This window comes from Columba livia, chromosome 5 (assembly GCF_036013475.1).
Source record: "Columba livia isolate bColLiv1 breed racing homer chromosome 5, bColLiv1.pat.W.v2, whole genome shotgun sequence".
NCBI lineage: Eukaryota > Metazoa > Chordata > Aves > Columbiformes > Columbidae > Columba > Columba livia.
The window spans coordinates 59,638,416-59,652,258 of NC_088606.1; the positions used below are offsets into that span (position 1 = coordinate 59,638,416).

At 41.8% G+C, this 13,843-nt stretch overlaps 2 protein-coding genes across 3 annotated transcripts in view; one reads left to right on the forward strand and one right to left on the reverse strand.

The window, feature by feature from the left end:
- The window catches only part of PTH (parathyroid hormone), a 40,298-nt gene extending 32,787 nt beyond the window's left edge, over positions 1 to 7,511 (reverse strand). The window contains exon 1 of the mRNA XM_021300991.2: positions 7,376 to 7,511. Coding sequence (XP_021156666.2) covers positions 7,376 to 7,385 — 10 coding nt within the window. The 5' untranslated portion in view covers positions 7,386 to 7,511. The remainder of the gene's footprint in view (positions 1 to 7,375) is intronic.
- FAR1 (fatty acyl-CoA reductase 1) overlaps positions 1 to 13,843 on the forward strand; it is an 87,128-nt gene that overhangs the window by 36,570 nt on the left and 36,715 nt on the right. The window lies entirely within an intron of this gene.

Sequence of the window (13,843 nt, forward strand, 5' to 3'; positions counted from 1 at the left end):
AGTTAGGAGGAGCGATGTAGTTTCTAATCCACATTCTGTTCTGAAGAACTTATTATATAAAATGAAGCAGTGCAAGTAAGAGTTTCCAGAACGCCCGGTGTGTACGGCAGCCTGCTGCCAAGGTCACTCTCATGAACCATGGGAGAAAGAATTAACACTAAAGTTATTATACTAATCAAGCAGGGTGAGGACTGAAATCAGGTCTGTCAACACCAACGTGGGTGCCGTAATCACCATATTGCTGTATCTTTAGACCTCCAAACTGAGATTGCAGCTCAGGATTACTTCTGAGTCCTTATGTTGGAGTAAGGACTATTGCATTTAGACTGATATTCTTAGGTTGGGGCTCTTTTGGATCTGCCTGGATAGAAGTGCATATCCATCTACTGCTTAAACAGTGAACCTGACACATTCAGGCTGCCGTAGGTCACCTCTACCTATCCTTCATGAGCAAACAAGGCATTTTCTCTAACTCCAACACACATGAAGTTTGCTGGATTTGTTGTGCATTCACAAACCGTTGCTACAGTTCATGCACGTTAGATCCGAATCTTCTGGGATGTGCCATAACTACTGTGTGATTGTCACAGCGTCTGGGATTTCTGAACGTCCTGCTGGCTGCTTAGGACTGAATGGTGGTAGAACCAGAAAGCCTTGAAAAACATCAGTTATCCTTAAATTTTGCCCAGTCAAAATATCTGTAGAATCTTCTGGGAAAAAATATAAAGTCTGTATCCTTGGGAACCTGAAGACCTGGTAGCTCTGCTTTAAGAGTCAAGTCTGTTGGAGATTGCAGCAACATTACAGCTGCAATTAGAACTTAAAGCATAGACCATAATTTCAAGTGTCTTGAAAAGAACTAATTTCACGGCAGCAAGTGCTACAACAGTGCATTTGGTGGAGTTTAATTTTACTGTGTTGTCAAGAATATAATCTTACAGTCTAATATGGCTCGTGTTAAGGTGAAGATTAAGCAGCACTCTAGTAACATACTAGAGTCCTAACTGACTGTAACTTATCTGAACAAAGCATTTTTGCGTGTTAAAATTCATATAGTTCATTGCTTGATGAGAAATCCATATTGACGGACGTGTCTCAGCATCAGCAGCATCTTGCAACCGTACGTCATAAACTCAGATTACATTGCTCAACAGCTGCAAGTCTGCTCAGTGGGTATTGGTGAAGACAGTGACTGCCAAACGGAGCCAATATTGTATTTTCTCAATGTTACCATAAGTATGGGTAATTGCTAACATTTATGGAAACAGAGTGTAAGAAACAAAGGCAGGGTGTTGCTCTGCTTAATATTTAACTTCTGTCTTCCAGTGCTTCCCACATGTCATAAACAAATCATCAGGAACCTGCATATGGCATTGTGGTGACGGCTTTAAAATATTATGTTAGAATCACAGTATCATCTTAAACCATATATGGTCCCTGCTGTGTACAACTGATGGCATAAAGTAAAATTCAGACAAAAAAACATGTCACAAATGAGTTAAAATTTGCTTAATCATGGTGTAGTTTCCTAAGGCAGGATTTGCATTGTCCATGCTTTCATGTTTGTTACAACCTGGTATCTTCAGCAGTGATCTTGTTTTCATTCATCTGTTGAAGCTGTAATTTGCCATGAGTCTGAGCCTGTTCTCATGGGCTATTTGTATTATGCCAACCTGAAAACCTCGATGAAGAATAACAAAACTTTGCTCAGTAGCATAAGTACATCACAAGTGTACTGACAGTGCAGCTGACAGACATATATTTTTCCTCATCCCATTCAAGGATTCATACATGCAAGCTAATTTGTGACAGAGGTGTGGACACAGCTCTGGAGAGGTTCTAATCCCTATAGTTTAAATGAAATACTAATTATAATATTTATTCCCATCTGCAGTTCTGTTGTGTTACAACTGTGCAATATTTCATCATCACATTACTGGATAATGTGGCTCAGGTGGGCGTATTAATTACATGAGAGAAGCTGTGAAGGGCGGGAGAAAATGTGTGATTTAAAGCATAGTAAAGAGGGCAAGTGGACTCTTAAGTTTTTTAATTGGCTTATTGAGAAATACATAACAGAAGAGAGTAGCTTGTAGTAAAAAAAGTATGGAAAAAGATAAATTTTCAGAACAGATGTGTAAACACCTGTATTGTTGGTTGTGCATTTGTCTGATGGACTGGTGGCTTTTCTAAACACTTTTCTTTACCTCCACTGCCTGAAAAGTCAACAGCACATCACAAATCCATTCAAGATTCAAGTGTCATGTCAACAACTCAATTTCCTGTTGATGGCCAGACTTCACCTCTTCCTCATCCATCTACACATCTCCATGTTTGAAATCCTTTTCATGCTTTACTTTATGTTGTCATTCTCCCTTGCTGGTGGCCTTCTTTCTTTTATTACTTTTCTTTTTTTGCTCTTCAATAGAACTATTCTGCCAACATGCTCTGGGTATTGGATTCCTAATCCCTCAATCACGAACCTCATCTATATGTTGCATCCCTTCCTTGATGGCCTGAGGTGTCATGGACCCATGAATCTAGAAATAACTCACCCGTATGTTGTCAGTCCAGATCCACCTGGGCCACTTGAATCTTGGCATCCTGACCCTCCTGCTGATTGCTTGGATGTTCGTCAGTGGCCCGACTCTCGGGTACGTGGGCATGTTTGTGATGTACTCTTACAACCAGGTTCTCGACCCAAACAGCAATATCTTGCTGCAATGTGGCAGCTCAGATGTGTTTGCCTCTGCCCTGCCAGTTGCTCTTCTTCCATTGCAGTAACCATCCCCACAGGGCATTTGCCACCATCCATGAGTCAGTAGTACTGGCTACTTTTCTCATTCAGTATCTAAAGCCATCTGGATGGCTTTCACTTCTGCAAATTGGCTCAATTCACCTTCTCCTTCAGCAGTTTCTACAACTTGTCATATTGGACTCCTCCATACATCAGCCTTTCACCTCTGTTGCTTTCTTACAATACAACAGGACTCATCAGAGGACAGGGCATACCACTTCTCATTTTCTGGTAGATTTTTATATGGTGGTGCCTCTTCAGTACACATCACCTCCTCCTCTGGTGATATTCCTAAATCTTTGCCTTCTGGCCAGTCCGTAATCACTTCCAAGATTCCTGGGCAATAGAGGTTTCCCATTTGAGCACACTGTCATCACTGTGACCCACTTACTCCATATAGCATCAGTTGCATGATGTGAAGAGGGGACCCTCCCTTTGGACACCCAGCCCAGCACCAGGAGTCGGGGTGCCAAGAGAAGTTGTGCTTCAGTACCAACCACTTCGGAAGCAGCTCAAACCCCTTCATGTGCTGCCAATATCTCTTTCACCTGGACTGTAGTGGGCCCTGGAGCCTCTGTATCCCCATCTCCAAAACCCTAAGGGGCAACCTGAAGTCTCCCCTGGTGCTTTCTGCAAGAGACTCCAGGTAGGGCCATTCTCCCTGGTTGCAGTGTAGAGCACATTTTTAACATCTTGTCCAGACTGGCCCAAGGGGTACTGCATGAACAATCTCCCATTTAATTTGTCCAAAGGCTTTTTGTTGCTCAGGGCCCTACTTGAAATCCTTCTCTCAGGTGACTTGAGAGATCCTACACTCAGACCATAATTTGGAATATGCATTCTCCAAAAACCCACTATGCCTAAGAAAGCTTGTGTTTCCTCTTGATAGCTGGTGGAGACATAGCTACTATTTTGTTGACCACATCCATTGTGATCTGACAACATGCATCTTGCCCTTTTATTCCTAAAAACTGGGTCTCTTGTGCAGGTCCTTTGACCTTACTTTGTTTTATGGCAAAAGCAGCTTTCAGATGGATTTGGGTTATTTTCTTCCCTTTCTCAAAAACTTATTCTGCTGTGTCACCCCATACAATGATGTTGTCAATGTACTGCAGGTGTTCTGGAGCTTTGCCCTGTTCCAGTGCAGCCTGGATCAGTCCATGGCAAATGGTGGAGCTGTGTTTCCACCCCTGGGGCGGTTGATTCCAAGCATACTGAATGCCTCTCCAAGTGCAAGCAAACTGTGGCCTGCACTCTGCTGCCAAAGGGATTGAGAAAGACCCATTAGTGGTATCAGTTGTGCCGTACCACTTGGCTGCCTTTGACTCCAGTTCACATTGAAGTTCTAGCATGTCTGGCATGTCAACATTAAGTGGCAGCGTAACCATTCAGGCCCCATGATAGCTTACGGTTAGGCTCCACTCTCCATTACGCTTTCACACTGGCCATAACGGATTCTTAAAGAGTGAGACAGTCTTGCTGATCACTCTTTGGCTCTCCACTTGACGAATCAGCTTATGGATGGGAATCAGGGAGTCTCCGTTGGTGCGACATTGCACTCAGTGCACTGTTGGCAGAGCAACGGGCACCTGTTGCTCTTTGGCCCTCAGCAAACTCACAACAGAAGCGTCCTCTGAGAGACCAGGCAAGGTGGACAGCTGTTTAATTTTGTCTGTCTCCAAGGCCGCCATACCAAAAGCCCACCAGTACCCTTTTGGATCCTTGAAATACCTCTCCTGAGGCAGCCTATGCCAAGGATGCACAGAGCCTCTGGGCCAGTCATAACAGGGTGCTTTTGCCACTCATTCCCAGTTAGGTTCACTTCACCCCAGTACAGTTAGCTGTTGGGATCCCCCTGCCACTCCAGGAATACGGATGGGTTCTGCCGCTCTCTAGCTTGATGACATTAGGGTACACTGTGCACTGGTAACCACTGCAGCCTTATACTCATGTGGGTCTAACGTGCCAGGCCACCGAATCCACACAATCCAGTGCCAGAGGCAAGGCCTTTCTTGTCCTGGTCATGGTATTCATTACTTACTTCTTTTAAATATGAATCAGAAATCCCTTTATTAAGATTGGAAGTAAGATCAGCCCTTCTACTCTGCCTGGGGAATTGCCAGCTAGAAACTGGAGCCACAGTTTTCCTGGAAGAACTCCCTTTTGTGATTGTTTTTCCTTGCAACTCATCTACCCGTGCCTCTAGGGTCAAGGTGGATTTTCCATCCCACTTTCCCGTGTCCCCTCTGTGGTCATGCACATAAAACCACAGTGTGGGCTGTGGTGTGTACCCACTATATCCTTCCTCTTGAGCAGAGGAACGCCTGCTCCTAATAGCTGAGATACTGGTTTGTACAGGTGGGGAGTAGGACACGTCCACTTTGAGACGCTGGAACTCCTGGGACAGTTTCTCCACAGCTGAGATGCAGGTCTGTAGGGAGGCAGATAGAGTTTCTTCATATTGCCAGAGTTGCCCAGCAAATTCCTCCAGTGTTTGTCCCTTTCCATCTTTCCAGGCCTTTACTGCCAATAAGCCGGTACATGACGATGGTGCACTCTGTACAAACTTCCACCACATGGATCATGTACTCTTGACTTCATGTGGATCTGTGGATAACTGCTTATTGTCCAGGTCATCATAAATGACCTCCATCATCGCTAACTCCCTCAGGTACTGGATACCCCTCTGCAAGGTGGTCCACTTGCCTGGGTAACATATAACATCTTCCTTGAAGGGAAACATTTCCTTCACACCTGACAGAAGCTGCCTCCAGTAGCTGAAGGCCTGTGCCACTTCTCCAATCACTTTGTCAACGCCCCCTTCCCTAGAAAGGGATCCCAGCTTCCCTACCCTCTAACTGCAGGCTATTGGCCTGATTATGCCAGCATTGGAGCAGCCAGGTGACAATGTGCTCACCTGGGCGATGGCTGAAATCTTTTCACGTATCTTGCAGCTCACTCATGGATAGGGATTGTGTGGTTGCTGCCTCAATTATGAGTTCTGCCTCTTCCTCCTCCTGCTCTCATTATGACCCTGCTTCTTGCCTCACTAAATGAGCAGACATTCACATCCAGTATGTCTTCTTGTGTATAGGGGTGACTGATACGGGCACAGGTGTGTGCTCTGGTTCATCTGCAGTGCTTGTCACAGAGGCTGGAGTAGCTGCAGTGCCTGTTGCAGGGGTTGGAGTGGCCACAGTGCCTGTTGCAGGGGTCAGAGTGGCTGCAGTGCCTGTTGTTTTGTCATCAGACTCGGGCACCTTCTCCTCCCCTTGAGGGTACTGAATAGTGTTGAACAGGGCTCAGTGGGCATGGGACAGGCCCCGGCATGTCACAGTGATTAGTGTCTCTCTGGAACTGCCGGGGTGACAGCATGACTTTTCCATATCTTTTACTAGTCTTTAAGGATTCTTCACTTGCTCAGGGGTGAAGTTCCAAAATGCTGCTGTACTGTCCTGCGTACTTACCCATATTATCCCATACACCCTGCCACTCGTAACTGTCCAGCCTCAGGGCTAATCTCTGGGTGGTATTCTCAAATAGTTGTTCAACATTAAACAAGACCTGAAACGCATTTGGGAGACATAGCAATAGGAACGTGCTGGTTTGAACATCCCAGGTGGTTCCCAAAGTACGCAGATGACAGCAATGCTGAGTACAAATACCAGATTAGTCTCACGATCAGTAATTTTGTCATGTCATAAGCCAATGTTACACAAAAATTATAACCATGACCCAGTTCCAAGAGGTGATAAACAGCCCAACAGGGAACATATACAATAAGTAAGGTGTTACCTAACACAACTCTGAGAACAAGCACAACTTTGACAGCAAAGGAATCAACATGGTGACGAGTGACTATTAAAATAATGGAATGCAAGATAATAACATATTTGATTTAACACACTGTAGTCAGACCTGTCGTTATCTCAACCCTTTGAGCCCCACGTTGGGCCTCAAAGAGGACTGTTGAGGTTTAACCCAGCAGGCAGCTGAACAGCACGTGGCCGTTCGCTCGCTTCCTGCCAGTGGGATGGGAAAGAGAATCGGAAAAAAGGTAAAGCTCATGAGTTGAGATAATGACAGTTTAATAGGACAGAAAAGGAAAATAATGATAATAATAAAAATACTCAAAGCAAGTGATGCACCATGCAGCTGCTGACCACCTGCTGACCAATGCCCAGCCAGTACCTGAGCAATGGCCGCCACCCCCTAGCCAACTCACCCGGTTTTTGTTCTGTATGACATCAAATGGTGTGGAACATCCCTTTTGTCATTTTGGGTCAGCTGTCCTGGCTGCATCCCCTCCCAGCTTCTTTTGCACCCTCAGCCCACTCCCTGGCAGGGCAGTATGGGAAGCTGAAATGTCTTTGACCAAGTGTAAGCACTGCTCAGCACCAACTAAAGCATCAGTATTTTATCTAACATTAGTCTCAGCCTAAATCCCAAACACAGCACTATACCAGCAACTAGGAAGAAAATTAACTCTATACCAGATGAAACCAGGACAGCAGGCTGCAAAAAATAAGAGATCCCAACCCTCTGCTGTCTTTCTCTCCCTTTGCAGATTCCTCTTACCATTCTGCATTGTTCTGCTGCAGGCATCCACAGGAGACTTCACAGGAGACACAGTCTCTTAGGTGACCATGCTGGCAGTGACATCGAAGTAACCGATCACTACTAGGTGGATCATCATCTTCAGAACTTGACTTCACCCATCCCTCTCATCAGATAGTCACGGCAGAAATTGCCCTGTCCCATTTCTTCCAATATTGAAACCTGCTCTTGAGAACCTGGGTGCTGTGGGGACAAAGACCATGGGCAACAGAGCAGTGCCCTGTATTTGACAGGCTGGCTTCTCTCACCTCTGCACGTTCCTTTTGTGAAGAGGGGCTTTGGCACTGATTGCTTTAGTCTTCTGCGCCATCATGCCAAGTTGCAATGAATACATTGCAACATATCCACCAAGGATTAAAGATCCAATAAACACCAACAAACTGCAAACTTCTGAAACATCGATTGTATGACTGAGAAAGAGATACTATTTTATTTCACAGCTGAAAGAATGAAATGGCTTATTTTGAACAGAGTGAACATAGGAAATATATTAATTATTTTGAACCTACAAAATTAGAAGCATCAAGCTAAAAAGAAATCACTTTGGAGAAAATTCCATTGAGGCAGGATGTTCTGCTTATGTGAAAGGATACTATTAAACTGCTCAACAGAACAACAGCAAAAATCATGATGTAATCATTGTACGCAATAAGACAAGAACTTGTATAGTTTAAGTAATTATATAGACAGACAAATGACTATTCTTGTTTATATGAGCTAGATGTTGGTTGTGTGTAATCAGTCCTTGAGGGCAAATTATGATGCTTATGCAAGAAAAGAGTAACTAAAAACAGAAACAGAAGGAGAACTGACCATGAATTCAAAGGTATCAAATCTCAGGGCATGTTATGCAATTACTAAGCAAAAGAAGTAAGCAGATTTCAGTGCTTTGATATGGAAAACTAATAAATGAGATACAGAGGAAAACTAAAGCATTAAATGAGCTGACACAAAAGGAAATACCTACAAGCAATGTTGACATGTGGATACATGCTAATGAAATTCACTGATATAGTGACAAAACATCATCAACACAAATAATTAATGATCACCAAATAGAATTAATTCTAAAAGAGCCTATAGCCTAAACTAATAGAAACGAGAGTAAATTTATATTTATATAGAAATGTGTTTATGGAACAAGTGACAGCACTATGTGCTAAAACCTCAACAGTTTTACGTGACAGAAGATGAAACCAAAATATATTCACCCAAGTTACACTTTTTATGAACTTCTGACCTGAGACAGTTATGAGAAATACAAATATAAGCTCAAGTTGCCATCAAGAGCTGTGTTTTCAGTAGAGGGATGAAAATACTTTTGCTGTGTAAGATCTCGGTGAAATTTCATCTGGAGTATTATATCCAATTATGAATTAAATCTGAAAAATATATGAAGATCGGCTCCTGGAATGATAAAGAAAGAGATTCTCTACACAAGAGAAAGCTTACACAGCCTGGCTATTCTAGCCCAATAAAATGAAAGCTAAAATGGGCTAAGATTGCTCTCTACAAATGTATCATTATGGAAATGGATTATTGGATAAAAAGGCAAGTGCTGGCAGAAAAACAAGGTTGTATACTGGTAAATGCATTTAGACTGCAAATTAAAGGATCATTAAAAGAAGGTTAGAAGAAACAAAGTACAACTGTGTTAAAGATGGAACACAATCATTTTACAAAGGGACTTCTGTGACCCAGTGCCTGTGACATCTGGCCACCAGAACCATGAGCCCATTAGGCTCCCTTTAATCTTATGTTCATAACAGGGCTACCTGTCTTATAACTTTTTTTCAGCCAATCTGCTGTTCATAATTTAGCTACAACTGTCACATCTTTAATACCTGGTTCATTTCAACAAGTCTATTCTGTAAAAAATGTTTTCTTTACCAAGTTGTTTTATTTTAGTCATATGATTCAGCCAGCCACATCTCTTAACGGGTGCGATGAGCTAAGCCTCACACAATTTAGTTGTAACTAAGCCTTCATCCTTTGTCTTAAAGGATTGCTTCACCCTACAGCAGTCCTCACAGACATCAGCCATTCCTAGCAACTGTTCCTACCACCCGCAGGTTTGTCAGTACAAGTAATGTACTAAAATGCAGTTAAATGTATTGATATGCCAAAATGCAATTACATTAGAAAATTTCAATAACAAAGAAGAGAGAAAATAGCAAACACAAATATCACTAATATCGAGCTGACAGGACTCAGCACGGGGGACAGTAAAGAGGTGTTTTAATTGGTCTTTTCAAAATAAGGAGTATGAAATTAAGTTTCATACTTTCAATGTCACGATGGGTATTTCTGATGCTGTTAAGTGACGCAGCAAGAATGCAAAAGGAGAAATGATGTTTTTGTGTAGTCATGCAGCAAAAGATAAGAATCAGCTGACAGGAACCTTGTAAAGTTCAACAAAGGGAAATGCAAATCTCTGCACTGGGGAGGAATAACCCAATGTTGAGGGAGCTGATCTTCCCTTCTGCTCAGCACTGGTCAGACAGTCCTGGGGTCCCAGCACAACTGAAGTGAGTCCAGCGAAGGGTCATGAAGGTGGTTGAGTGACTGAAGCATCTGTCATGCAAGGACAGGCTGAGAGAGCTGGGACTGTGCAGCCTGGAGAAGAGAAGGCTCTGGAGGATGTTATCAGTGTGTATAAGTACCTGGTTGGGGGAGTGAAAAAGATGGACCAGATACTTCTCAGTGGTGTCCAGTATTAGGCTACAAAGAGAAATAAAGGAAATTTCATTTAAACAGAAGAAAATACACTTCTTTTTTTTTTTTCAATTGTGAAGGTGGTCAAACAGTGGCACGGATAGCCCAGAGAGGGTGGAGAGGATACTCAAAACCCAACTGGACACAGCCCCAATGAACCTGACCTAGATGGTCCCGCTTTGAACAGAATGGGTGGGCTAAACAATCTCCAGCGGTCACTTCCATTCTGTGATTTAGTGAACTAGTAAACTTCACTCAATATACATTGCAATCCTAGCAGTTGCTGCCAAAACCCAAAGAATTAGCGCATTAGCATGGCAAATGTACAGAAGGTAGCAGAATGCATTCAATTGCAAACAATACATTCGGTACCCATCCAGTTTGTACACTGATACATAATAAGTGTTCAATATATTCAGGATTAAATTTAAACAACACCCAGAATGCTAAATAAGTATGTTCAATCGGTTAATTAATTAGTAAAAGACAAAAGTGGCACTTGACCAAAACCAGTATTACTTCTTTGTTAAAGTTGTGTTTCCTCTCACGAGGTGTTTGCTCTGTTTCAAATCCAAAGACATCTTTGAATTTTCTGACTCGCTTTAATAAAGAGCTGAAAATAAGTTCTCGGACTTTTCCTAAACTGGTTTAATGCATTTTGATCAGACCCTTCTTTTGAACCACAGTGCCTCAAATTAGAAAACAAATAGTTTTAACTGTATAAGTTACTGCTCATACAAAGCCCCAGTTTGAAGCTCCTGTAGAACTGCATCTTCCATATCGCATCACATACAAAAGTAAGTTTGCAAATACCAGACTGTATTACTGTGACTGGAATGCACTGTAGCTCGAGGATAAGAGCTATTAATGCTGATAACATTGTAAATACCCCCTTTATAAGCCCCTTCTATAGGTATGGCTGTTAACTCCAATCAGGGTGAGCTGAAGTGAAATAGGATGAGAGTGTAAGTTTGCTGAACAGAAACTTCCTGTGCACATACTTGTGCACAGACAGTGGGTTTTTAATTGACTAATCACGTTTACCGAGAAATAGAAGTGATCATCCATATATGATAACCCTCACCAGCAGCTAGCTTGTGGTAGATACATGCCTTAGTTTATGCAAATAACCACGCTCTTCATAATACATCCACAGCCCCACTGAAATAAAGATACATGATTGTTGTTTCCATAAAACCAGTTCTGTTTGAGGTATCCAGTGATACAGTCTCTGTATGAATTCTGTGTTCTTGTAGCATGGCTATGATTTCTAGTGATACTTCATGGTTGTGGTTTGGCACTTGTCCTCTCTCACTTTTCCAGTGACACCTTTTTCAGTTTCCAAAGCAGGAAGAGCAGGGAACCTGCTCCAGGCAGTGGATGCAAAGTTAAAGATTTCCATGAGATGGCCAATAAAAGGCACAAAGTTCTTATAACTCTTAGCCTTGCTTAAAATTGGAGAGAAGCAATGAATCTCTGGAAGATTGCTGTGAATGAAAAAATGTGCTAGTATTGCTTAGAAACATGAACCAATTTAACTGGATTTTATTTTTTTTGATTGTATGTAGGCATTTGTTTCATACTCTCACAGATAACAAATCGAGATTTTGGCCTCGCAGGCACTTGTAGTTATTTACTTACAGATTTCTATAACCTTATGACACATTACCTCTTTGTGTTGGGTAACACTTTCAAATATTTGTTTTGTTTTGTTTTATTTTTAATATTAGCTAATACAAGTCTATGTTGGTTTCTTTTTTCATAATTTCTTCAGTGTTCCCAGACTACAGCATGTTTGTGTTGATAGCTTCTCAGTTTTTCCTGTGATGAAAAATTCACAATGCTACCTTGAATAACCAGTTTGGTAGGTTCTTTGAGAAGCAACCATATGTTACTACATTAAAATGCAAATGCATCATGATACTATGTCACTGTAATATTTTCCTGCTGCTAAGGAACTTAGGAGGAATAAATTGAACTTTGAAAGAATAATCTGGAAAAAAATCAGATCCTTATATCTCATCCCCACAATTTCTGAGGCTCTTGGGATCCTGAAGAAGTTTTCCAGCACTGTGAACTCATGCTGTATCATTGTGATAATCTGCTTTATCAAGATACTTTGTCCTAGTGCTGTATAAGACTGATTCAGACAGATAACACTACATTGCAATGTGTTGACATTTTGAGCCCACTGAACAGAACTGTATACTGTACTGACCATCAACACCAAGTGACAACACTGTGCTCTGAATATGCCATTAAGCCAGCTTGTGGTAATGCACATACTTGATGTATGATGATGGCACGGTGATCTCTTCATCAGAGGTCAGAGAACCCATAAAAATGAAGAAAATCTGTGACTTTCATGCTGCACTTTGCCACTCTGTTACAGACCACACTGATGAGCAATTTTCAGCCTACAGAATGCGTGCTTGATAACTTCTACCACTATTTTTCTGGTTTTCCCCCACTCTGCCAAGATATTTGGTTAAAAATTCTGATGCTAAAATGTCTTTATTATTATTATAAACAAAAATTTATACTGGCTGCATCCGTTAATGCACTGTCACTGTATTACAACTTATTAATGAAGTATGACAATCATCAGATGGTATGGTATTTATTATGGACGAGGTTTAAAGCCTCACCATTTTCTAGCTGTTTTCAGAAGTGAGACTGGACAAAATACACTGCTGTGCCCACATTGAAATATTATCAGTATCTTCCCTATTACTTCCATTTGGTGTCAGAGACACATTTTACAAAGTGACTTCTGAAAAATGCACCCAAATTTAACTTCTGTAATAATTTGAGAAACTATAATTTGCATATAATAATTTTCTGAGGAGTTTATGTGTAATGACTGCAACCTGCACCTGCATCTCTCTGCTGCAATGGATTCTTCTGTTCTGGGGAGGCTGAAATGAAAGAGCTGCATCCCTACAGTCAGTAAGTAAAGCTGCCCACTCTGAGTCAGGACTTTGCTAAAAAAAGGACACACTGGTGCCATGACAGCGATCAGCAAAGTGGTAAAACCTTTTGGCAGGCATGTGGGAGATTTGGAGTCCAATCTTTGCAGTGCCTGAGCTGGTTTTCCTCTATGGCAGATGATCAGATAATGCTTCAGCTTCAATGAGCAGATATTTTCCCAAGAATAGTGTCTTTGAAAAACTGTCCACTAACACTTACGATAATGAGTTTAGAGTAATGCGATTCTAAGTACTCTGTGAAGAAGTACTTAGGTACTGGGCTTAACCAGCATGGACAAGATAAATCTTGAGAGTACACACCTGACACTGAGGATAAAATCATTGTTGAACCGCTGCACATTATGTGATCACAGGTCCCATTCTCATCGCCTGGATCAGGCAGAGACCACTTTGAAAATTAGCATGTAGTTGCATCAGCAAAGACTATATTTACAAGAATTCTCATATAATACTTCATGTGCACTGTGATCTGAATTAACATGGGTTATGCAAGCTTACATAGGGTGTCTCCTAACTTTTGAATGCTTGATTTTTTTTTTTAATCTGACGCCTATCTATCTGTGCAATATTTAGTTGTGAAACAAACGGCACATGGAGACAAAGCGTGGCATAATGGCATGTTGCTTTGTCGCCTAGCAGTATTTGGTAACGAACAGTGAGGTAAGATAAGTCCAATAATTTCTGTAGCACAGATACAATGTGTATCAATAATACGTTGATAATG